This window comes from Panthera leo, chromosome A1 (genome assembly GCF_018350215.1).
Source record: "Panthera leo isolate Ple1 chromosome A1, P.leo_Ple1_pat1.1, whole genome shotgun sequence".
Lineage (NCBI taxonomy): Eukaryota > Metazoa > Chordata > Mammalia > Carnivora > Felidae > Panthera > Panthera leo.
This window is the reverse complement of record NC_056679.1, coordinates 16754072-16780634: the sequence shown is the minus strand read 5'-3', so window position 1 is coordinate 16780634 and position 26563 is coordinate 16754072. Positions and strand designations below refer to the sequence as shown.

Sequence of the window (26563 nt, the reverse complement as noted above, 5' to 3'; positions counted from 1 at the left end):
AACTCTTGATTTTGGCTCAGGTGATGATCTCACGGTTCATGGGTTCGAGCCCCACATCAGGCTCTGTGCTGACAGCATGGGGTCTGCTTAGGATTCTGTCTCCCTCTTTCTCCCCCTCCCTGCTCATTCTCTCTCTCAAAATAAATAAGAATAAACTTAAATATTTCAAGGTCCTTGGGAAAAGACATGGTAGATATTTTTACTATCTCAATTTGGGGAGAGGGTGGCTTAAATGGGACTGAATTTTCTTCCCACTAATTTTTCTTTCAACTAATTTTAAGTAATAAAATATCCACAACTATTGCACTTGAAATACTTTAAAAGGAGGCTTACTACCGGTGAGAGACTATTAGCTAGTATCTCTGCACTTAGCTGCTAGGGAACCAAGAAGTGGAATGTATACTTTCCAAGACCTAGAACTGTGTCCCCTTGGACTTAATTTTGTCCATCTGCAAAGTGAAAAGGTGGGCTTATCATTCATTCTTAAACACAGCTGCACAACAGCAATCACCAGGACTGCTTCAGTAAACAGATATCCTTACACACCTTGTCAGATTTAATGATTTCAAAACTTTAGCAGTGGTTTCCAGACATTCGTAGTTTTAATTCTTTAGGTGGCTCTGATAATCAGTTAGGTTTGGAACCTAGACGATTACTTACTCTCTTTTGTGCTCCTGAAAAAGAACTGGCATTTGGGAGCATACACTGATTTCTAGGACCTGTGGCCATTAATCATCTTGCTTCCCTCCCCGTTTTGCAACATTTATTATACACCAGCTCTACAGGTGTGTTAAGAGCTTTAGTAATGAAGTAGCAAGAGAAGACAATACAGTTCATGGTATGATAAAATGTATTTTTGTAAGATATTAGTTATGTACCAACTATGCATTTACAAAATACGACACTTCAAAACATTCTGCATACAGAACTTACAGACCACATTTATTTAATAACAAGATGTCCAGATCCTTAGGAAAATGTATTTAAAGACTTACTACAACAAAATTTCAAAATCAAAGAACAAAAATATTAAATTACTTCATGGCACAGGACATCATAAACTTGTGTAACACAGCAGGCAGATTTTGTTGTAGAAACAGGATGGAGGGATATCTAAACAAAAAAAAATTCAGGGAACGTGTATTCATAAATTTCTGGTTAACTGAAGCTTAATAATATTAAGAACCAGGGGTCTTTGAGCATCAATTTTACTTATAAAAATATAAACCTCCCAAAACATTAGAAGTATATTCTCCTACCTTTACAATTCTGAATGATGTCGTTCATTTGTTAAGTATCTGACAATATCTGGTTAATTTCCTAAACTTAACTAATGATGTCACCCTTGAGATGGCGACCCTGTTGCGTTTCCTTGTACGTTTTTTCTCTAATAAACCTAGGGCTTATGACAGGAAAGATAACTGAAACACACTTCAGATAAAAACTGGTCTGAGATACTTCATTCATGAATAACTCAGCAAGTATTTATTGAAAGCCTACTACATCTCCAGGTCTCAAAAGAGCAAGACAGACACAAAGCCTGCCTCCAGAGAGCTCACCATCATGAATATCACAGGCCAAGCACTGTTTCTGAATCGCTATGAGCCTTTCATCTTTTAAAAGATTTGCATAGATATTGATTTGCACTACTGACTTACCATAAAGGGAATTCTGAAGTTGTTGTTGACACAGCCTACACTTTGCTTTCTCACTTTGTCTTTTGCTCCTTCTGACAATGTCAAGTATCTTCTTTTCCTCTTCAGTACTCTACAGCATACCCTCTGTGATCCAGGTGGCTTTTTCTGTGACATTTGCTACAGCCTTCTGTTCCCCTTCACGGCTGTCTTTTGTTCTTTCCTCCTTATTAGAAAAGTGGTCACTGGGGCTTCCCCAAGATTCCCTTCCTGACTTCTTATTCACTTGAATGACTAAACATTTCCTTAAATGTTGGGTCTTTAGTAAGTATAATAACCAGCATTTCCAATTAGCATTTCCCAGAGCTCTGTTACGAACTCCAGATCTAATACTCTCTTCCTGAATGCTATTTAGAAATATCATCCTCAGTAAGACAAGAGTTTCTTAAAGGATCCTGTTTTAAAGGCTGTATTCAAAGAGACTGATAAAGGATACATAACTCAGCAAAGGACACTTCTTTATTCTCAATTTTTACCATTACAAGTATTGGATTCTGCAAGATCATAGTTAAAACTGTTTGGTGCGGGTTATCAATTTTACGCCTAAGGGCTAGATCAAAAAAAATTCAATTTGGGGACTTCTGACATAGTTCAAAAGTTAAAAAACATAAATGATAAAAAGTTAAGATAGCTAAGTATTCACCGGTATGTCTATATCCTTTGTCATAAACCACATACAATTAAGAATTCAACTATTTTTAAATCTGCAAGTCAGATGCTATCAAGCAAACTGCCACGTACGATCCATAATCCTTTAGTTTTTAACTCAAATAGGAAGATTCAGTCAACTTTAATTTTCTAAACGATCTCAGAAAGAGTTCTCAGAAGCATCCACCACTTACAAAACACAGCTGGATAATCCATTTACCCCAAATGAACTACGTGTGTGTGTTGTGAGGTAGCAACAATAGACTATGATCTTCTGTGGAGATGGCACCCTCTGTGCACAAGCAGCCCCTCCTCAAAGGAAGAGTCTGGATAACAGGAAGGGACAGTCGCCCTTCATTATTTCATCGACTACTGGTGTTCTCGTAGTGTTTCAAACGCTTGATTTCACTTTCACGATGATACCAATATTTATTTATTTGGAAAGGTAATCCTATGTTCTGAGTAGCGGGTATTAACAACTTCCAACACGATCTCTAGGAATAATTCGCAGTTCGGAACCGTGCTTTAGGAAAACATTTCCTACACAAACAAACAAAACATAAAGTTAGGTATTCAAAAAATGACAAGTTGTCTTAAACATTGCAACAACTATTGTTAATACAAGAAACAACGCAGTACACAGTAAGTCGGTCTGGAAGCTCAAATATCACCAGAATCTAACTCCATGCTTCCTAACGCTCGTTCCCATTCCTCTGAAATCTTCACAACCCAACCAAATATCTGAAAATTTTAAGTAAGAAACACTAGCCACGAAAGTGCGAACACAAACACTCAGCAGACAACAATGTAATTTAAATTAACCATCGAGACTTGCTAACTGAACACACGCTAAAGTGTCTAAGGACAGAAAAAATAGTAAATCTAAATTATAAATTACCACAAATGACAAACGTTTAGAAACCTGATCTGACCTATCTCTGCTCAACTGCTTGTGGAAATTTTCTCCACGCTCCATGAAGTGTACAATTCAACTTTTAAGAGTAATACATCAGGCAACAAGTTAGAATAAGTGGCAACTCAAATTAATATAAACTGCTGAACATTTACAGAGTAAGAAAAAATAAAACCTTTAAACCTAAGTTTAAAGGCATCTACACAATAAAATGGCTCATGATTTTCAATAAATGACCTTTTTAATTTCATAACACTATATACTTAAAACTACCGATTTAAATAAAAATAATTACAATTTTAAATCCCTCTTCATTTTCTCTATAGCTGAGTTTCAATTTCAAAGCCTTATGAGGGCAATATAATTTTGTTATAATACATTAGTACTTTAGTATATAATAAACCGAACTACTACTCAAATTGAGATCACATTGATCACATCAGATTAAAGCGTGATTAATTTTAAAACACTGTAATTAGACTATACACCAAAAAAAGGTACATGTGGATTAGGTACAATTAGATGCAAGTAATTAATTATAGTTAAGTAATTAATTAAGGTACAATTAGAGTATAAACCAAAAAAAGGTACATCTAAAAAGCATAAAACTACCTGTTAAAAAGTTCAGGATTGCTTTTACTCTGCTTGCTTGTTAGGACATCAACACATAGCCCTGTAGAATACTAAGTTTGAAGCTCTGAGTGTGAACTAAGTCCCCTGAAATTTAAATGACTGCACTTCTTTGAAACAGTAATAGCTAGCCCTTACTGAAGGCTTCAAACTTTTAAGTGCTTCCCAGGTGCCATCTCACCACCACCTTATACAGGTAGGTCAAAATCATTATTCTCGTAAGAGTACAATCTCACCTTCAGACTCTTCGTTCAATGTATTAAACACCTTTAATGCTTATTAGTGAGGTTTTTCTCTTGTAGCTCAAAGCATATATAGCTGATACCCACAATGAAACAAATTATTTCTCAGATACATAGGTCAAGACTGCTAGATAATCCCTAAAAAAACAGCTATTAGCCTGGAGAAAATCTAATCGAGTCTCATTAGAAGGAATTATCAATTGACAGACAGAGCCCCACCCACGTCTTCATGGTTTCAGATAGATACTCACCAGCAGTCTGTGCAGGATTTATTCCTATTCCATCTAGAAAATAAGTTGTAAAACCATCTAAGTTGTTTTATATCTAAAGATAAAATGGTTCAATAGTAACAAGTAGAGATTTGCTGCTACTGTGTATATAGGCACAAGCCAAACAATTTAAATCCAAAAACATGAATGACAAATCTTTCAGGTAAGTTTCCTGTTGAAATTCATTACTATTATGCGTTTACATACACTGTTGGATTAGATAAGAACATCTGTCAATGAGACGATCCTGATGAATTCCACAGAAAATAGTTTATTCTATCACACCACCACACACAATGTAAAATAAAGTCAAAAGCACCTTAGATATGTCATTAATCATTTTCATACTGCTCCTGAGGCAGACAATCTTAGGCCAGAAGAGCCCACAAAATCATTTAATTCAAGTTGCAGTGACACCTGATAAAGTACACAAAGCACTTTCGTAACAACTATTCATTTGTAAATCTAAAACTTTCTCAGGAAAGTAGGCTAGCTTTCTTTTCAAGCAGAGCAACACTTCAATGTGACCACAGGCAGAATGTTTCAGAGTGAGAAATTCTGTGTATCTAAACTAAATCATGCTGCTGCACATTAAACCCATCTTCTCTTATTAGGCTATCTTAACTGTACACGAACCATCGGCCAGCACCCATAAGTATTACCTTCTACTTTTGCAAGATAGTGAAAGCCTTCTAGCAATCTTTACTCATCTTATTTCAGTATTTTCTCGCAGGGCTAGTTCCATCACACTTCTGACCAGTACTCTAAGGTATTCAGAATTTAAACTATAGATCTAACTGAATAAAATCCTCATTATTTCCGCCCTAAAAGAAATAGTGTGCTGTCAGGAAAGCAGTAAAAAGCTATATACAGCAAAGGTATATCCCCCACCTAACTTCCCATATTCTAAAAGCATCTACAACTTATTAAACAACAACACACCTTGTTAAAAAAAAAAAAAAAGAAAAAAAAAAAAAAGAAAAGTTATTTTTAGTAATAATCTGGCATGAAGTGGTAAGGACACAAGACACTGTAAAATGCTATACAATACCAAAAGCTAAAGAAACTGAAAAGAGCTCATTATAGACAATAACCTTGACTTCGTGTTTATAATCATGTATATCATTTATGTTGATATAAATTTTGTTTTTTTGTATTTAACTCGATTTTAATTAATTTAGCCTTTTAAAACAATTTGTATAGCTCTCAGGTAATGAAGTTTTAAAATGAATTCTTACCATTGGTAATAATTGCACTTGTTGCTGCAGGAACTTTAAACTAAAAGGGAGAAAAAGGAAAAAAAAGACTTCATACATACATGTACAAATGTATATAAGTAAAAAATACACACACACACACACACACACACACACACACACACACACATACACACATATAATCTACAAAAGATGGTTAGCAAGGATGAGGTACATATAATAAATTCTATTATCCTCAAATGTGATTTGTATTTTAGGATAAGCAATGTCACCAAAGAAAACACTGTAATTTTGTTTTAGTTTTAGTGAACAGTATTATTTTCTAAATACTGCATTTCACTGCATCTAGGACACCATGGATCGCAAAATGCTTATTTTATGCAGTTAAATAACAGGAAAAACACTGTCAATGAATTTATGACCTGATGATTATCTACTCTTCCAGATTTAGATACATTACTTTTATCATACATAATTCTCTTGCATAATCAAAAATAAAAGCAAAACAATTGCTCAGAATATTCCTAAAAGTTATTTGTAGAAATAGTAACGTCAAATAAATGCTCTCTTGTGTTTAATGGAAGACCAAAGTTCAAATTCTTTCCTCAAATTCTCTGTATTTAATGTATTGCTGACTTAAATTTCACAGGATTGCAAAAGTCTAATTATGTCACCAGGAAATAACAACTAAGTTCAATTTGGTGTGCAGGTGATGTCAACTAGACAATTATGTGACTGCCACTTGGCTAATAGTGACAGGAAGACTCTGCTGATCTACTTCCAGAGGTGTAAAAAGGTGTGTTTTCTGAATCAATAAAATGTGGTATGGAACTTATTGGTAGCTAAAGGGAGAATTCTTCCCTTAATGTTCTGGAGACCAGTAGTGGTCAGAATGTGTTCATATACTCATAAATTCATTCATTTATCTAACAAATATGTATTAAGCACTTCTATGCTATAGATTAGTTTTACAGATATTACAGTTGAGTTTTGTGATCAAGTAAGTTTGGAAAACACTAAATTAAATAATATAGTTTATTTAGCTCCAAGAAGGAAATGGTGAATGAAGTGTTTCCCACACTCTTTCACTGATTCTAGGTTTTCATGGGTTTGTTTGTTTTTGGTGGTTTGTTTTGGTGGTCTGGGAAAAATACTCTAGGAAATGCTGTTCTGGGTATTTATAATGGTCACATATGCATAGTTAAGAAAAAAAACTAAATGCTTATTGTAATTTATAAATTAAAAACTGAATGCTTATTTTAATTTATAAATTAAAAACTTAATGGTGCATAAGGACAACAGCCTACTACTGGATTACGTACCTAATAAACACTTAACTTTACTGTCCATATGGTACATTCTTTTTTTTAAATTTTTTTTTCAACGTTTTTAATTTATTTTTGGGACAGAGAGAGACAGAGCATGAACGGGGGAGGGGCAGAGAGAGAGGGAAACACAGAATCGGAAACAGGCTCCAGGCTCCGAGCCATCAGCCCAGAGCCTGACGCGGGGCTCGAACTCACGGACCGCGAGATCGTGACCTGGCTGAAGTCGGACGCTTAACCGACTGCGCCACCCAGGCGCCCCCATATGGTACATTCTTAATTGTAAATGTCCTTTCCAGAATTTAAAAAATTTGAATAAACCTCACTTAAAATAACTTCAAAATATGCTTTAATACGTAAATATTAGAACACCTCAGGGGTGCCTGGGTGGCTCAGATCGTGATCTCACGTTTCGTGGAATTTCAGCCCCGTGTCGGGCTCTGTGCTGACAGCTCAGAGCCTCAGACTACTTCAGATTGTGTCTCCCTCTCTCTCTCTCTGCTCCCCACCACCCCCCCCACCTCACGCTCAGTCTCTCCCTCTTTCTCAAAAAATGAATAAACATTAAAAAAAATTAAAAATAAATACAATAAAATACCTCAAAACTTATTTACAGAGATTGTAATACTTAATAAAAATTTGCACAAATACCCAAATCAATTACAGGGCATCTCAGATTTCTAAAACTTTAGGTATTACAAAGTTTTAGTTACTCTACTATTTGTCTGAGTCTTAGATTATGTCCATTTTAAGATAAACTGTGCATTTTTAGTTATATCCATATAGCAGCAGCATATTTATGAACATTACAAACCATAATTTTTCCCTTCTTCAGAATGCAGAAACGACAGTTAAGCAGTTAATCTGGGGCAACAGCACCCGCGATATAAAATTCAGCAACTATTACATTCGTTCTACATTACTGACAAGTTTTCTTCTGTGTGTAGGATGTACTCCATGCTTCTAAGTTTTCATTTCTTTTCTTTCTCAGACCCTCTAAGTCTGATTTAGGATGTTAAAAGGCTATTCTCAGTTTTTGACAACTCACTTAGTTAAATTAATTCTTGGTTATTCTGGGGAATTTTCTTATTTTTTAAAGAGATTTGACTAGGGATTTAAAACAGACTCTCAGTTTGTCAAGTCAACTCTTGTTCTCACTAAAAGATCCTACAATGTCTTATCTTGTGAAAGACGTTCTCGTTACTGCTTGAAAGTTATAACCTTTTTAAATGTGGAACATCCATGATTCCTAATAGTTACAAGGTATCTTAAAACCTTAATAAATATATGCAGCTGTGTGAAGTTTGTAAGTGTATTTTCTATTGCATGTCTGTTATGAATTTATACTTTCACCAGAAGACCAAGTTCACAACAATGCCTGTGCCTTACAAAGAACCACATAACTGCAAAACACAAGAATAAAATATTAATTATAGCTCAAATGGATCTACTTCTTAAGGTCCCAGTTTGTGGGATCTGCTATACCCCAGGACCAGGAATATTTCCTACAAGTGATCTGTGCAGCAAAAAGTAACACTGATGCTGTATTCACATTTGTTTCCTACTTTTATTTTACTTATTCAATATGGGTGAAGAATAGATTAAAATGGACTGCAAAACAAGTACTACCACTTTTCAGTTTAATTCTGAATGAGTGATAAATGATGTCAGTGGTCCCTGACAAGACCAGCGCTGACAGGCTGGCTGATCACCCATGAATAACAAGTTCAGGGCAGGATTGAGGAGCAAGCTGATTTCTTACTTAGTTACTAAAATTATTTTTCTGTGACCATAAACTTTTTTGAGATTGTGAATCAAAATGTTTGGATTTGAGTTACTCCAGATTTGTACAGAACTTTTAACTTCAAAAACTATTAGTAAATGTTATTATATTTTTATTCAAAATCACTTAATTAGATAGAAAGGACAGATGTTAACCACTCTCATTTTGCAGATTATAAAATTTGAAGAGAAGAGAAACTGAGAGGCTTGCCCATGAGTTAAAATACGTTTACAGAATGCCATGTAAAATAACGTTGCTGTTTAAAAATATTCCCCTATTGGGGCACCTGGGTGGCTCAGCCCATTTAGCAATCGACTTCAGCTCAGGTCATGATCTCGTGGTTCATGTGTTCAAGCCCTGTGTCAGGCTCTTTGCTGACAGCTCAGAGCCTGGAGCCTGCTTTGGATTCTGTGTCTCCCTCTCTCTCACAAAAATAAACATCAAAAAAACAAAAAAAGAAAGAAAAAAAAATTTCCCGATCACCAAACCTTCCAATTTCAGTAAAACTTCTCCTGAATTTCCAATGGTTGCATTAAAATACATGTGTCGATTTAACTCATTCTGTATCTGTGTCTTAACTTCCACTCCATTTACATCTGGTAAGTTGGGCTTAACTTTTTGATACCATAAACCTAGTAATGAATTCACACAGAAGTGGCAGGTCAAAGCGCATGCAAAACATAAAGACTTTTGAGAGACACTAAGCTGCATTCCATACAGGTTGTTCCAATTTCTATACTTACTTCCTCTGCCGCAAACTTTAAGACTGCTGTGAAAGGTGTACTTTCAGGAACACTAAGTCTGCAAAAGAAGAATTAAGAAGAATTTTTTAAAAAGCTCCTGGACAAAGCAGTCTAGTGAGGCTAAAGGCTGTCTACTTTGATTGTACATGATGTTCACTAACTTTACTATTTTTTTTAGTCTTTATTTAGAGACAGAGACACAGAATTCGAGTGGGGCAGGAACAGGGAGAGAGGGAGACACAGAATCCAGAGCAGGCTCCAGGCTCTGAGCTATCAAAACAGAGCCCGACATGGGGCTCACAAATCGTGAGATCATGACCTGAGCCGAAGTCAACACTTAACCAAGTGAGCCACCAGGCGCCCTTAAGTGTCCAAATCTTGATTTTGGCTGAGGTCATGATTTCAGGATTCATGGGAATTCACTGCTCTCCACACTAACAGCTCAACATGTAAGCTCTCTCTCAAAAGAAATAAATAAACATTAAAAAAAAGTTAAATATTGTTTTCCTACAAATTTTAAGCATTTCGTTTAATGGTACCCAAGTACTAGTTACCCTTTATTTTGAAAAGAAACCAGAATAATTACCCCTACATACACGTTATACATATTTTACAGACACACACACGTACATGTATATATTATATATACATGCACACTACATACACACCGAAGAGTAGGTATGCCTATTAAATCCATTCAGTTACCCATATTAACTGAACTGGTACAATGTTCCAGGCACTCTTACAGATACTACTACTGTCCTACTGTCCTTTCCCCCTCCCTTCTTCTCACTTTTCTTCTAGAATATTTACACATGGATGAGAATAATCCAGCATAAAGGGAGAAACCAAAGATGATGAGAGAGGGATCTCTGGAGTCTATCTACTTTAATCTTGAGAAGACTGAAATAAATGAGATCCAGAGCCCAAGAATTACAACAGCTGGCTTTTCACAGGAACAAAGTCATGTTTTCCTTTGTAATAAGATGGTGGACAGAAACTATGGGCTTATACATACGAGTAGGTTTTGTCCATGTGGTGATGGAAAGATGAATTTTTTCTGATGGCTTCAGAAAAAGGAAAAATAATGTAGAAAATGTGAATAGAGGGGTGCCTGGGTGGCGCAGTCGGTTGAGCGTCCGACTTCAGCTCAGGTCACGATCTCGCAGTCTGTGAGTTCGAGCCCCGTGTCAGGCCCTGGGCTGATGGCTCGGAGCCTGGAGCCTGCTTCCGATTCTGTGTCTCCCTCTCTCTCTGCCCCTCCCCCGTTCATGCTGTGTCTCTCTCTGTCTCAAAAATAAATAAATGTTAAAAAAAAAAAAATTAAAAAAAAAAAAAAAAGAAAATGTGAATAGAAATTTCTTAAAAATCCTTGCAGAGAATAAAGGAAAACAAGCAACCTTGGGACATGTAGTACAGTGTTAGGTACTACTGGGCACAGTTAGGAACTTTACATCAGGCTAATTGTGTAATTTCCTCTAAAAACTTCAGCTACACACAGAGAACACAGTGGTTGAGTTCAGACTCGGCGTGTCACCAAGCAAACTGTACTGGGAAGACGAAGACACCAGAAGTGATGGGAATGGACCACCAGGGAGTGACTAGACCACGGCCTCTAGGAGAGTAAAAAGGAAAGGAGTGGCGTAAAGCACGGGGGAGAGGGTAGTGACAGATTTAGAAAGAAGTCTGATCAGTGAATTAAAAGAAACATTTTTTACAGAAGAGAGATACAAGCAGAGAGTGTGGTCAGCCACAAGAGAAGACTTGCAGGTGCCACTTTAGAGCTGTAGCAGTTACTGAAGATCTTAAGGTGCCAGGCTGTGGTCATGAATATTTAAGACAAGGTGGAAAAAAAAAAAAAAAAAAAAAAGAAAAGATCCATCTGGAACTGAAAGGATCCAAAGAGCTTAAGGCCAGAAGCTGCATGGGTCACAGGTAACTAAATGACTCAGGACGATGACAACTGTTACTGTTCAGTGAGGTAGACCCTGATATTGATTACATTAAGTATGTTTAAAATCCTATTGAAGTCTTGGCTTTTGCTGCATTTTATGAGGCTCTTTGTAGCAATAACCTCAATAAGGTTTATCGAAAATCATAATAAGTTCCCGGCCAGTATGTAGTTCAACCTGGGCCAAACCATCCTACAACTGCTAAAGGAGAAAAAAGGGCCTCGCATGGACAAACTGCCCAGGTTCTGCATTTGCCACTCCTGCTGATTATTCTTTACTAAATCCCAACATACGGACTGTATGATTTGAGGTTCATTACTTTGTGACACCCGATGGCTGAGTCACTCACACACTGGAGATCAGCAGTCGGACAGTAATAAAACGTTCAAGTAATTTCCGAATCGGGATTGGGTTGTCTTCCCTACTTCCTGCAACAGCTGGTCAAAGTGGTAAAAGGCTTTTCCAATCATGAGTTGACAGGCACTGTTTAAGGACCCCAGTAGATCATCTGAGGCCCGTCTTCAGTCCTCCCGTTCCATCGCCCAGCCGGGGAGTCCCTAGAGAGGTCAACTATCGGCGGAGTCGTTCCCGTCACACAGCCCGGCGGCCTCGCGCCGGGGCGAGCTGACACCCGGAGGACCGGGCACGGGATCTCTCCTCTCAGGCTCCAGGAAGAGCGAGGGCAAGCGGCGGGATGCAGCCTGCTCGGGTGGGAGAGGATCTGAAAACTCGGACCCAGCCAGCCTGGTCCCGCCCGGCCCGCCCCGGCCCCGCTACTCACACTTTGTAAGGCAGCCGGGGGTCCGACGTCAGCGTGATTTTAAAGGAAACCTTCGACCTGAGGAGGAGATCCGGAGACAGTTAAAATCGCGCAGCGGTACCAGAGATTGGGATTGGGATTGGGATTGGGATTGGGATTGGGGTCAGTAAACACTTACATGGTGGAGCCGGTCCGGGGACCTCCCGCCAATTCCGCCGGGTATCCCACTTCCTCCGCGGTGGCGCCGTCGCTACCTCCCCACTCAGGGCCACGTCTCCCTCCGCAAACCGGGGGCCTCCACAGATGCTGTTGTCCAAGGCACTGCCTGAAAATGGGCTTCTGTTCCTCGTGCTAGGCGGAGCCTCCAAGTTACAAAGAGCTACTGTTTTTGCACTGAAAGCTCTAAGACTAAGGAAGGGATGGTATGGAGGAAGAATTTTCTAAATACAGTTATTTTCTGCTGTAGTTTCAGTCGGGCAATGTAAGTGTGGGCAGAGACGGTGGGGCTCTAGGTCCCAGCTGGCAGGATGGGGCGGAAGTAAGGGCAAAGAGTAGGAGGGTGCAGAGCGAGGAGTCCCGAGGGGCGGGGAGGTGGGCGGGGAGGTGGGCGGGGTTGGGAGGGCGGTGTTCCACCAAGCTGCTAAGGCAACCTGTTCGCGGAAAAACTGGTGTGACGAGTTCAAGAAGCTGGAATCATCGCCCCGCTTTAGTGTTAATATTCTTCTGTCTTTCCAACAATTCAATACTGTTACATCTTATATTTCCATTTTTTCCCCATTGCACTTTACAATACCGACGTCTGATTAATTTCAACAGACAAGAAAGTAATCAACTTGGTGAGAAAGACTAGATCCCCCAACTAGAAGAACTTGGATTGTAGGTGGGAAAAGCAATCCAAGAACGGAATTCCAATAGTTTGTTGTGTGATGTAATATGATTACACCAGGGAGCTAGATTGCCGATCATCAGCATATTTATTCAGTTTAATAACAAACTCTGAATCCTTTCTATGCAGCAGGTACTAGAGCTAAACGCCGGGGTTGCTGGAATGAGTTAAGATAGGTGCCAACCCTCTACAATGTAACAGAACTTCTTGTATAGTGAGGACAAAGACTGTATGTCCTCTAAAATTTACTACAAATCTAAGCATCTGTGTTTGCAAAATAAACATCCCTTTCACAATGTCTGTAGTGCCCTATTTAAGAAATATTGCAATGAATGACAAAATAGGAAACAGGTAGGTACTAAAATAATGAGGAGGTCTAGTTTATCTTTAGGATATTGTGTTAGGTTTTTTAAGGAGAGATATCCAAGAGAAACAGGGAAGCAACTACAATAGGAATGTTAAACACCAATTTCTTCTTTGCCATAATTTTGTTATCAAAGTGCTCTTCCGTGGGGACATCTCCAGGCAGAGAGAGTGCTGACTCTTGACTTAGGAAAGAAAGGCTTCAATGGTCTCATGACAGTCATTGTCTTCTTCACTTATAAAAATGTGGATCTTACCATAGAGAGATAGAGGCAAACGTTGACTGATAGATTTGGGGATCCGCAGGTATAGCATTAATAGCTGAAGCTATGGGATTATTTAGTATGACTAAGATTTTTGAGAATGGCAATAAGGAGACACTACTGATTCTGTCTACCTGGTGTCAGATAGTCAAACATTGAAGAGATCTGAGTTCATACTTACAGTCTCTAGTTCTAAGAATACATGTCATGTAATTTTAAACAATATTTGCAACTTGCTATTTATAGTTTTGTTTCTGTTCATGTATAAAAACATGTGGCAAAATCCTGAAGAGAAAAACATATTTTGTTTAGATAGTATGACTTCGGTACTTATATTCTACTGACTTTTCAGAAAACATATTAAATATATATATTTTTTTACCATTTATTCATTTTTTGATAGAGACAGAGAGTGAGTGGGGGAGGGGCAGAGAGAGAGGGAGACAGAATCTGAAGCAAGCTCCAGGCTCTGAACTAACAGCACAGAGCCCAACGCGGGGCTGGAACTCACCGGCTATGAGATCATGACCTGAGCTGAAGTTGAACGCTTAACCAACTGAGCCACCCAGGCGCCCCAGAAAACATATTAATATAATATATCAAAAGAACAGGGGGAAAACACTGTGCTCAAAAAGATATTGAAAAGCACCTATTCCTAAATGTCTAGTATTCTTTCCTGCCTCAATACCCTAACTCTCTTACCCATATATTTATCTCCTCAGAGTCATAGCATAATTTCTAGAGCCTAATGAGTTTTATTTTTCTTGATACGAGAAAAGAAATGATAAATAGATTCATTTTTACTTACTATCTTTTGTTGTTGTTTTTTTTAAACTTTGCTACGGCATTTAGCAAAATTTGGCAAATATAACAAAAGAAGAACCTTATTTACTGCAACATTGACATGCTGAGGTACATTTAATGACTGTAAACAAAAGCAGACTCTGGATTTTAGGAGGTAATTGGCAAATGCAACATTTTAAGACAACAAACAGCATAAATGGCCTAATGTGTTTTGGAAGGAATCCAATTTGTATCATGTAGAGGCAGAAATGATTGTAGAGTGCACAGTGTGACCATATTAGAACTCATTAAATATAAATGAAACATATTAATGTTCTGTTTGAAAAAGCATATTAATTTCTCATTAAGATTTGGTCACTGAGACACTTGGAAAGTATTAAAACCAGTGTCACATATTAATTATATAAGAATTGTATCAGGGGCTCCTGGGTGGCTCAGTCAGTTAAGCATCTGACTTTGGCTCAGGTCATCATCTTGCAGTTTGGGAATTTGAGCCCCACATCTAGCTCTGTGCTTACAGCTCAGAGCCTGGAGCCTGCTTCAGATTCTATGTTTCAGTCTCTCTCTGCCCCTTCCCCTCCTGCACTCTGTCTCTCTTTCTCTCTCAAAAATGAATGAAAAATTAAAAAAAATTACAAATTGTATCATCACAGGACCATAAGAATATATCAAATCATTGATAAAGGTAAATATACAGATAAAAATAATATGTTATTACTATAATGGCAGTGGGTAAATTCTAAGTCTACTATAAAAGTCCAAAAGAAAAGAATTAAAAATAACTATAAATAATGTTAATGGATACATAATATAAATAGATGTAAATTGTGAAAACCAAAGCAAGAAACAGCCAATGAGAATATTCTCTTACATTTTCATAGCATTTTGTTCTTTTTAATGTTATTTTGAGAGAGAGAGTGTGTGTGAAAAGGGAAAGGACAGAGTAAGAGGGAGACAGAGGATCTGAAGTGGGCTCTGTGCTAACAGTGGACAGCCCGATGTGGGGCTCAAATCCATGAACCATGAGATCATGACCTAAGCCAAAGTCAGATGCTTAGCTGACTGAGCTACCCAGGCGCCCCATATTTTGTTATTTTTGAAGTGGTTTTACATTCACTGCCTTATTTGATGTTTATGATAAACCATACAAAGCATTCAGAATGGAAACTATTATCTTTCTTTTAAAATAGGAAGATAGGGCATGTGGGTGGTTTGGTCGGTTAAGCATCCAACTCTTGATTTTGGCTCAGTCATGATCTCAGTTGTGAGATTGAACCCCATGTCCAGCTCTATACTGACAGTGTGGAGCCTGCTTGGGATTCTCTCTCTCTCTCTCTCTCTCTCTCTCTCTCTCTCTCTCTCTCTCTGCCCATCCCCTGCTTGCACTCACTCTCTCAAAATAAATAAGTTAACATTAAAAAAATAAAAATGAGAACCAAGAAGAGGTATGGTTAATCCCAAGATCACACACATGGTTTGCGAGAGAATAGAGAAAAAAGGAAAACATAGTTATTGATATCTCTTTACAAAATTTATCCTAATTTGATCCTATACGATGTTTATTTATAGTATCAATTATCTACATACAAATCATTGCATTGATAAATTCATTTGATGAGCTTCTCAAGGAGTTCTACTCAGTTTTTATTTCCAGTACTTAGAATAGTATCTGGCATATAGCACTACTCAATCACTATTTTTTAGTGAATTAAGATTAACTTAAAAATGTTAGAGACTGGTAATGCGTCCTAATTGCAGTCGTGTCCTTAAATTTTATTACCTACAATCCTAAATGCTCTTAATGTAGTAGATTATGCATTTTGATTCTTGCATTGTTCTTGAGGCTTATCTATTCAAAGGACAGGACTACTCAATTTAGTGCTACTGGTGAAAGCTGAGGTTAGACAAGGCTAATTAAAGATTCTTATGCAATATGATGATGTAAAGCCATTCAAATAAAAAAAAAGTGTGTGAATATCCTCACGTGTTCCCTCACCATTATTTTGTGTGACCGTGTTTATTCTGAGTCAGAGACCCTGCATTAGAAATCCCATTATTGACCCTTCTAGGAGTGTATAGTTCTTCGGGATGAAGGATTGCTCTTTGATATTAACCTTCCTTGCAACTTTCATGGTGGTGGCGTGTAAAGCGGGGTAGTGAATGAACTAATGACAAATTGCCATGGGGGGGTTCTGGGTTTGGTCTGTACAGGGCAGGGAAGCAAGTGTTCTACTTGGTGCAGATATAAATGGCTCGTTCCTGTTACCCTCGTCACATCTTCATGTGTTCTCTTCACCCCCTGTAGCCATTTGAGCTGGTGACCCTTGGTGTAAATAATATGATTTAGAGGAAGCATTCGTAGTTGTAATTCCATTGGCCAGAAGAACCACATGAATACTTAAAATATGTTTTGAAGTTATAATGTAGAGATTCAAAATCTTAAAGGCCCAAATAACTATGTGAAAACCTAACCTATTGTCCAAGAGTTACGTCATGAAGAGGATTTGCTTTGAAAAGTTTGACTTGATAGAAATACTGTAGATACTAGAATGATCTAATCTAAATTATTCTAAAATTAATTGCTACAGAATTTAAGTGTTCCAAGTAGCAATTTTAGAAATCTTGCTAAGGGCATCAGCTGCCTGCTGTGACCACATTGTCATTGCCTGCAATTCTGAGTGCCTTTTAGGTATGTCTGTTCACATTGGTTTAGTTGATTCTATCCAAAATCTACACTAATTCCTTTAATATTTCCTTTTGTTCTCATTCACAGCTTTCTCTTGCTTTCTGAGGCATTAGAATAACTTGTATCTTAAAAACTTTTAATTTTTTAAAATTGTGCGTGTGTGTGTGTGTGTGTGTGTGTGTGTGTGTTTGTGTTTTATTTTTTGTTTTGGGTTTTTTTGGGGGGAGGTTCTTTTTTGGGTTTGTTTTGCTTACTAGTTTAATGGTGGACTTATGATGATAAATGAACAGGTCACAAACTTGTAATTGATAAGGATTTTTTTCCAGAAGCTATCAGACTATTATAGAGAAGTAGAATATTTTTCCTGTGTCGTAAGCAGTAATCGGGAATATGATCTCCTTCATTTACAGGAGAATGAAATATAGTTCCATCTACATCCTACTTATTTTGTGACTACCAAATAAAATTTGCTCATAAAGTTTTATTTTTCCTACCAGCAAAAACAGTCATTACTTCCTAAGAGATTTAGTATATCCTGGCTTTTTTTTTTTTCCCTTTTTTTTTGGTCCTGACTCATTGTTAACATGAACTTAAAATTTCTGTTACAAGAAATATATGCCATTCTATTAGATATTTGCATAATGTAATTTTTCTCCTGCTCACTTCTAGGTCTCTTCAAATAATGCTCATGAATATAGTAATTTTAATTTAACTTCTAGGTAGCATAAATGTTCAGTTAAAGACATATCCAATATATCTTGTCATAACATAAAATTCAAACACTGTTCATAATACATTAAAACATTTCTTACAGGAAGCATCATATGGAGTGTTTTATTTATAAACTAAGTGATATCAGAGAAAAGTATTAACTTCGATGCCAATTATAATGGTACAAGCTTATTATTATTGTCCACCTTCCTGGACTATTTCTCAATCCTCAGGTTATGCCTCAAGAGCTATTAAACACACATTTATATTTCCACTTGTATTAATCATGTTTTCTGTTTTCCATATTCTGTGATATTTTGACATCTTGAAAGTCTTGCTACTCATGGAGCCCTTTCAGAGCTAGCCAATTCTTAAAGCTTGCAAAGGCCTCAGCTGGGAGCACACCTCTCATCTACAAACCGGCCAATCCCCAAGAGCCTATACCCCAACCAACCCCTTATCCAGCTCTTAACACACCAGCCACGGTATGCTGTGCCCTAAATCAGCCCAGGTACCGGGCAACTAGAGACGACCTTTATAGCCCAAAGTAGCTAACTCTAACCTGTTTGCCCTACCCTGCCTTGCCTTTCCCGTAGAATCCCAATAATGGCTCTGGCCTAAGCTTTCTCCCTTGCTCCTGCTTCTGCCTCCTGCCCCAAATCTGGTATTTTCCATGTGGTCCTGCATAGCGTGATATGTCTCCTTCTCTTGAGAAATGTAGTAAAAATCTTTCAATGACATTAGCCTGTCCATGTCATCACTCAGTCACCTCTAGAAGTTAAAATCCTATGGGCACAATATTGGGAACACTGTTTGCTAAATAGGCTCGTTTATATTTTCTTTAGTAAAGGAATAGCGTAGTTGATTATCTGGTAAAATTTCCAAACTGGATTTCAGAATGGATTTCAAGAAAGTATAGTGTTAACAATCTCTAATGCAGCCTCTTAATTTTCTGTGAAAACACTGATGAAAGAAGGCATAACACAAAACGGGAGTGATGACTGCACAGCAATTTCACTGGATACCAGTCAACAGTAAGCATTCTGCTTTTCTTAAAGATGTTGCCTTAGTCACAGAGTTAATGGGGGTTACAATGATAAATACAACCCATGGTTTGTGCCTGCTGCACGTCTAAGCCAGAAGATACAAACAGAAGCAATAGGAGGGGGGCTTAGCCCATTCTTCTATTTTTTCTTAGTTGTTAAGGAGTTAGCTAGGTCCCTGAGCATTTAGTTGTTTGATGTCTGTACCAACTGTCAGTTATAGAAATCTGTCCCCTCTGCTGCAATGTTACTATGTTTTCTAAAGGGGTGTTTTCCTTGGGAGAGTAAGGAACCCACATATTTTCTCTCCTAATACCAGCCCTAGAGAAGGGATTAGTCTCTCCTACCTCCCTCATCTCTGATTTGAAAGGTATTTGCCTCTATTTATTTCTTCTTTAAAATTGTTAGCTTAATCCTACAATTGGTCCAGACTGTCACAAAAGATAGGGGGAAAAATGCATTGTTTTCAGGAAGCTTCTGTTTTCAGCCCTGTAGTATAAACCATACCTAAGACAAGAGAGCACAAGGTCCTAGCTAACATCTTAGAGGAGAAGAAGGGAGAGTTAGGGGGAAAAAATAACAAATAGAAAAACCACCAATAATGTACTCTGCCCCAAATGTATAATTAAAATTTGCAAATACTGGGACTTACTTTTCAGAATAACAGGAACCAGAAACTCTGGCTACTGTAAAGTCACCTAAATAATTTGGATGGCTTGTGATGAAAAATTACTCTTGAACTGGATCAAGATCTTAGATCACAATATCTCTATCCATATCTGTATCTATATTTATCTATATAGATATACACACATACGCATTTATGTAATGTTTGTATATTATGATATCATGTGTTTCATGTGTACGTGTGATTAGACACAAACTCACATAAACGCCATCCAGGAACACAAGCTGTCTTGTCCTTGGAGTACAGTTGAAATCTCCGAGGAATCTCTGAAAGGAAGAAAGGGTAGAATGGGTAACGGAATCCAGAGCTCAAAATGTGCCCATCAGTGTGCTGTTGCTAAAGGAGATGGTTTAGAAGTATCCCAAAGCTGGAGCTTGCAATGAGCATAAGAAGCATGGAGCTTCGCAGCAAGCGATAGAGCCAGTGACGGAGGAACCAAGCAAGGAGCATAGGGTAAGGGCACCACCCTCTTCCTATGGAGAATTGAGTACAGGTTCTTAGGAGAGGCCAGGGGTATTAACTTAGGGACTGGGAATACCAAGCAATGATGGAGAGATCTTAGGCTCAGAAGACCTGTTCTGGTGCAACCCATCTATTACATCCTACCCCAACCTGAGCCACTGGAGAAAGTCTTCAATAAAAAAGTAAAGCACTGGGTGTTAGATGTAAGGGATAAATCACTGGATTCTACTCCTGAGGCCAAGACTACATGTATGTTAACTAACCTGAGAATAAAAATAAAATAAAAAGATAAATCACTCAGAAACAGTCTAAACTACAATCCTGATACAACAGAGATTTAAAAGAGAGGCATCAACCTCGACCATAGAAGGAATCAAACTTAAATAAAAACACATACATTACTTGCATGGTCCAGGACTCCCTCCTGGGCACTAGGACTCTTGAATGAGGTAAAACCAATCATCTTTGGACACATGGCTCTTAATTCAGGGCACAGAGGTACTGATGGAAAGAAAGAGGCTGTTAAAATGGCCTCACAAAATTATAAGAGAAGGAAATAAGCTACCAGGAGTGAAATTCAAAAGGAACAAGTCAACAGCCTCTCAAGAAATGGAAGAGTTAGACTAAGCAACAACAACAAAAATCACTCTAACTCAAAAAGAATAGTTATGCACAATGAAAAGAGAAATTTTGGAAAATACAAATAATGAATTCCAAAAATAACAATTTACTGATTAAACTGAATTTAATAAAAATTTACTGACTAAACTGAATTTTTAAAAGAAAGGAAAATAGAAATAAAATCAGTTGAAATCATAATTAGTTAGCTAGAACTTCTGCTTCTGATCATAACAGAATAATAGGAACCAGATCTATTCCTGTGAATTAAACAACTAGAAAACTAGATAAAATATATAAAACAATGATTTACAGGTATTGGAAAACAGGGAGGGTTCGTTCTCTGGTTGCCACAGCTTGCCACTTCTAAAACACAGCATAGGGAGAGGAACTCGAGTAGATCCCAGTGGTCTCAAGGAGCTCAGGAGTCAGAGACCAGAATCCAAGGAGTCAGAATCCCTAAGATCTATAAAGGGTCTTTCACTGAGTTCTGATCTGCACAGGCACAACCAGAAATTCCTCAAGGCTAGGAAGAGGGGCAGAGGGGGTGTGGACTGAAAAGCGATAAGCCTAATAAGTGTCTGTGCTCACAAAGAGCTGAAAGTAAGCAGTGTTCCCACCTACCAAATGGAAAGAGTTTAATACACAGTCCGTTAGGTAGAATCTTCCAAAGGGTTATGCCTTAGTAGTAGTTCTAAATTAACTTTAGATTAAATACTGAACTTTACCCACATCAACAATCTTTAAAAGCAAACATCAAAAAGATTGAATTGATTCCAAGTAATTTACTTATATGCCACAACATCATCCAGGATTATTAAAGAGTATAGCCAAATCTAGCACCCAGAAGGTTCAGCATCCAATAAAAAACTAACAGGCATTCAAAGAAGCAAGTGAAAAAAATCAGTCAATAAAAACAGACCAAACTAGCAGACATAATGCAATTGGCAGATCATGATCCTAAATACTTGTTACAGGGGCGCCTGCGTGGCTCATTTGGTTAAGTGTCCAACTTCAGCTCAGGTCATGATCTCACGGTTCTCGAATTTGAGTCCTGCATTGGGCTCTGTGCTGACAGCTCAGAGCCTTGAGCCTGCTTCAAATTCTGTGTCTCTCTCTCTCTCTCTGTCCCTCACATGCTCACTCTCTGTCTCTCTCAAAAATAAATAAACATCAAAAAAAAAAAAATACTCGTTACATTTCTGCATAAATTCAAGAAGATAGAGGAAAACATGAATGTGACAAGAAGAGAAATGGAATATGTATCTTTCTGTCTAACTATCTGTCTGTCTTTCGACTTCCAGTAGCATGATAAATAGTTCTCCATCCCCTCACTTTCAATCTGAAGGTGTCCTCAGATCTAAAATGAGTCTCTTGTAGACAGCATATAGATGGGTCTTGTTTTTTGTTTTTTTTTTTATCCATTCTGATACCCTATGTTTTTTGGTTGGGGCATTTAGTCCATTTACGTTCAGTGTTATTATAGAAAGATATGGGTTTAGAGTCATTGTGATATCTGTAGGTTTCATGCTTGTAGCGATGTCTCTGGTACTTAATCTGTCTGTCTTTCTATCTATCTCTCCAGATGAAACATCTGGATGAAAATGACAATATCTAAAATAAAAATCTTACTGGTTGTGGTTGACTGATTAGACACTGCAGAAAATGTAGCAAAATAAAGCACATAAAAAATGAATAAAACATCTGTGACCTATGGGAAAATATAAAATATATATAAGAAAGAGGGTGCTATCCAGAAGGTGATGGGTACAGAAATTTATTTGAAGAAATAATGGCTGAAAAGTGTCCTAAACATAATGAAAATTTTAAGTCCAGGAATCCAACAAGTTCAAAAACCCGAGTAGAAGAAATAAGGAAGAAAGAAACAAAAAGCAAGGTACAGAAAAATCAAAGAGCTGCAAACCACAAATAAAGAAAATCAATGTTAAAAGCAGTCAGAGGGAAAAAAAAAGGGCACATTATATGCATAGCAACACGGATAGGAAAACCAGTCCACTTTTTGTCACAAAGTTTGAGAGCCAGAACATGATGGAGTGGCATCTTGAATGTACTGGGAAAAAAACAAAAAACAAAAAACAAACCCTGTCCATTAAAATACTGTACCCAGAAAATTCTTTCAAAAATGAAAGTGAAATGGTGAAATGGAGGTTTTTTTCAGATAAACAGAAGCTGCGAGATTTCATGCCCAATAGTCCTGCATTCCAAGAAATACTAAAGGAAGTTCTCACAGCAGAAGTAAAATAATACCAGCTATCGGAATGAAGTTTGGATCTATACAGAGCAATGAAAAATGCCAGAAATGATGGGTAGGTGGGTCAATACATGACAGTTTGTCTAACGTTTAGATATTCTTTAAAAGCTATTTGGTCAAAGGAAAAACAATAAAAACTTGTGGTGTTTGTAGCATATTCAGAAACAAAGTCCTTTAGGACAATGAGCGGTGGGTAGGGAACGGAAGCATAAGGCTCTTTCAGTATAAGTGAAAGGGATATTACTTGAAGGTAGACTGTGATAAATGAAAGAAGTATGTTGCAAAAGCTACAGCAGCCACTAAAACAAAAAATAAAGAATTATAGCTAATGAGCCAATCGTGGAGATTAAATGTAATTGTAAAAATTCAGTAAACAAAGAACAGATGTGACAAACGGAAAACAAATAATAAGGTGGTAGATAGAAGCCAAACTATTGAATGTAAATGTCCTAAACATATCAATAATCATGCAGAGATTAAGATAAGTCCCCGCTGAAAATAAAATGGGAAAATTTGAGATTACTATATAGCAACCTGCTGAAAAGAATTCTAAAAGAATTCTAAAGGAATTGCTAAATGTATACGAGAGACTATAAAGCCCTAATATAAGGCTATTTAGCTCATGAATGTTGTTTAAGATTCTATTTGGGAGGAATTTACACAAATGTTAGAGAATGAGAAATCTGAAAATTTGGAAGGAATGCAGTTGTTGTTTTGTTTTATTGTGATTTCCATTATCATAATGTGTTAAGGATTGGGTGGTGATCATTTTTATAATTTTAGATTTTGCCTGTAGCTAAGCGGGAGGAAAAAAGAAATAGTTCATCTGTTCCATTGTTGGGATACTTTCCAGATATGTTGAATTTCCAAGCAAGGCTCTTGACTTAGAATAGCTTCTAAAATTGAAAGTTTTTGGACTGTTGAGAATTTCTTGACCAGCTGCTTGGCAGCTAATGGATGATAGATTCAAAGATTTTTCGAAGGATTTTTTTTTTTTCTTTGTAGCAAAGTAAACAGATTTAAACATTTGGCTAAATAGTATAGTTTGGACTGAATATAAATGACACAGAATGAATCTTAATTGGTTTTATATTCTGGGAGCTATGGAAGTATGGTCTAGCAGTCTGAGATTAGGAACACAAGCCAAAATTATTAAAATTCTCTGGCTACAAAGATATTAGTTACTTTGCCTTCTAACACTTTCTTACTTGCATTTCCTGAATTTTTATCTTTCCTGAACATCATACAATTTTGTTTCTTAATAGTTCATCTGCCCTGATAAAATCCAATATGGATGTATATTGCAATTCCAAATGTTCTTTTCTCAAAATTTTAAGTTTCTCTCCATTTTGGAGTCTTAAAATGAATCACAATTTTCAGAGGAATGAGACTTACACTTCATGACTTGTTCACAGCGTTTAGAAAGCTGTTATTAAGACGTGTCCTATTTACCTTTTAACTACTTTTTATTTTTTTTTTCATTCTTTTTTTTTTAACGTTTATTTATTTTTGAGACAGAGAGAGACAGAGCATGAACAGGGGAGGGTCAGAGAGAGAGGGAGACACAGACTCGGAAATAGGCTCCAGGCTCTGAGCTGTTGGCACAGAGCCTGACGTGGGGCTCGAACTCATGGACCGTGAGATCATGACCTGAGCCGAAGTCGGCCGCTTAACCGACTGAGCCACCCAGGTACCCCTTAACTACTTTTTAAATTCCCTGCTATTTGCCAGCTATTAACTAGGTACTGGTAGTTATACCTTGAAGAATTGTTACAGCCATCAAAGATGTTACACTCCTTGCAATGACCTCTTTAGGCCATTGTAAGACATGGGACACCACTGTCATAGGCAAAATGAGTTTTGAAAATGATTTTCAATCCTTTTTTTTTTTTTACACGTAAATTCTACAAGTGAGTAGGCTTTTAATTATGTTCTTAATTTTAAGAAAATGTACCATGTTTTCACTCATGCTTGGGCTAATTGCAGCAAGATCATAATAAATCAATTATTTAAAGCTTTAGGGGTAAAATCAACTTTTAGTAAAAAAAAAAAGAACAAACAAAAAAACCATGCAGGGCGCCTAGGTGGCTCAGTTGGTTGAGCATCTGACTTGACTCAGATCATGGTCTTGCAGCTTGTGCGTTTGAGCCTCGCCTTGGGCTCTGTGTTGACAGCTCAGAGCCTGGACCTGCTTCAGATTCTGTGTCTCCTTCTCTCTCTCTCTCTCTCTCTGCCCCTGCTTGTGCTCTCTCTCAGAAATAAATGAATAAACATAAAAAAAAAACATGTTATTTAACTTTGGGTGAACAAACTACAGTTTTCTGCAACACACATTCTAGCAAATATGATTTCCTGTAACAAATATTTTTGGAGACAAGTTTCAAGTAGCAGTTCTTGGAATCCTCATTACAAACTATGTTACAGGAAATACTTTGGCTTTGGTGGTGAGCAGACATCGACATATGGACTCAAAATGTATATTTTTAGATGTATAGTATATATAGCCACACATATTACTTTGTTAAGGGAAAATTAAAAAATAATTCTGCAAGTCTCAGTCTTTAGCGCCTTGATTAAAAGGAAAGTAAAAATGAAATAAATAGCTTTGGCAACTGGTCATCATCTATGAAGTAAAGTTACCGCAAAAATCAATTTAAGTACATGTTTCTTTAGTATTTCAACTGACCAGCTTCTCTTTCCGTGTGAATTGTTTTCACCCAGTGCAAAGTGACAACAGTGTGATAAGATGACACTTACTAAAATGCTTTCACTAAAGAGACTGTTTTTAGGTACCTGGCATGTAACTTTTTAATGTCTAAATATGAACAAACTTTTTGCAATCGTAAAGTATGAAAAAGTAAATAATCAGTTCATAAAGCACATGCATGATTATTTTCTCTCATACATGATAATGTCGATGTTGTTCTCATTGCTTTTTTTATTCTTCAAGACATTATAAGAAAGTATAAAACTAAGTTTCTTAGATGGCTTCCATGATTTGTCATCTTTTTTAGCAATTTAATTGAGGTGTTTCTGATCGATTCAGATTAAAGAAGAAAGAAAACAGAGTTGATTATTCTTCAACTGGCAGGACATCATTGTAGAAGACAAAAGACAAAATATAAGTAGATTTAAATGTATGCTAATATGTAATTATTCACTAATCTTTTTCCTAATTGGTAACAAGGCATAATGGCTAAGTTAGTGATTATTTTCTGAAAAAAACCCTTTTAATACTTCTTAGAAAATAGGGAATCATGGCTTATAGCTTCTGGCTTCAGTTTAATGTCTATCTGTGACCAAATTAGAGAATATGAAGTTCATGAATTCCTTTTCCTCACTGCTGTGACTAAGATGACAGCTTCTGGAACTAGACAACTAGCTGCAAAGTCTTGTCTCTAGCATACTGTTTTTCTAAACCCACTAGCACTCATGTGAAACCTATCTAAGAGTAATGTTTTTAAGCATGTAAAATAAAATTTATGGGATTACAAAAGGAATCAACTATAAAGACACAGAGATACAAAAGCTTTTTCAAAATGTATTCTATTACATTGCATGTGCTTCCTGAGTACATTATGTAACAACACA

The 26563-nt window shown here is 37.1% G+C and overlaps 1 protein-coding gene across 1 annotated transcript; it reads right to left on the bottom strand.

The window, feature by feature from the left end:
• Nucleotides 1-835: 835 nt before the first annotated feature.
• Nucleotides 836-12449, bottom strand: UFM1 (ubiquitin fold modifier 1). Its single transcript, XM_042903687.1, has 6 exons — nucleotides 12355-12449; nucleotides 12198-12254; nucleotides 9465-9522; nucleotides 5635-5674; nucleotides 4379-4411; nucleotides 836-2882 (listed from the first exon to the last, which is right to left on the bottom strand). Coding segments are annotated over exons 1-6 (258 nt in total). The 5' UTR covers nucleotides 12357-12449; the 3' UTR covers nucleotides 836-2814.
• Between the last annotated feature and the right edge of the window lie 14114 nt (nucleotides 12450-26563).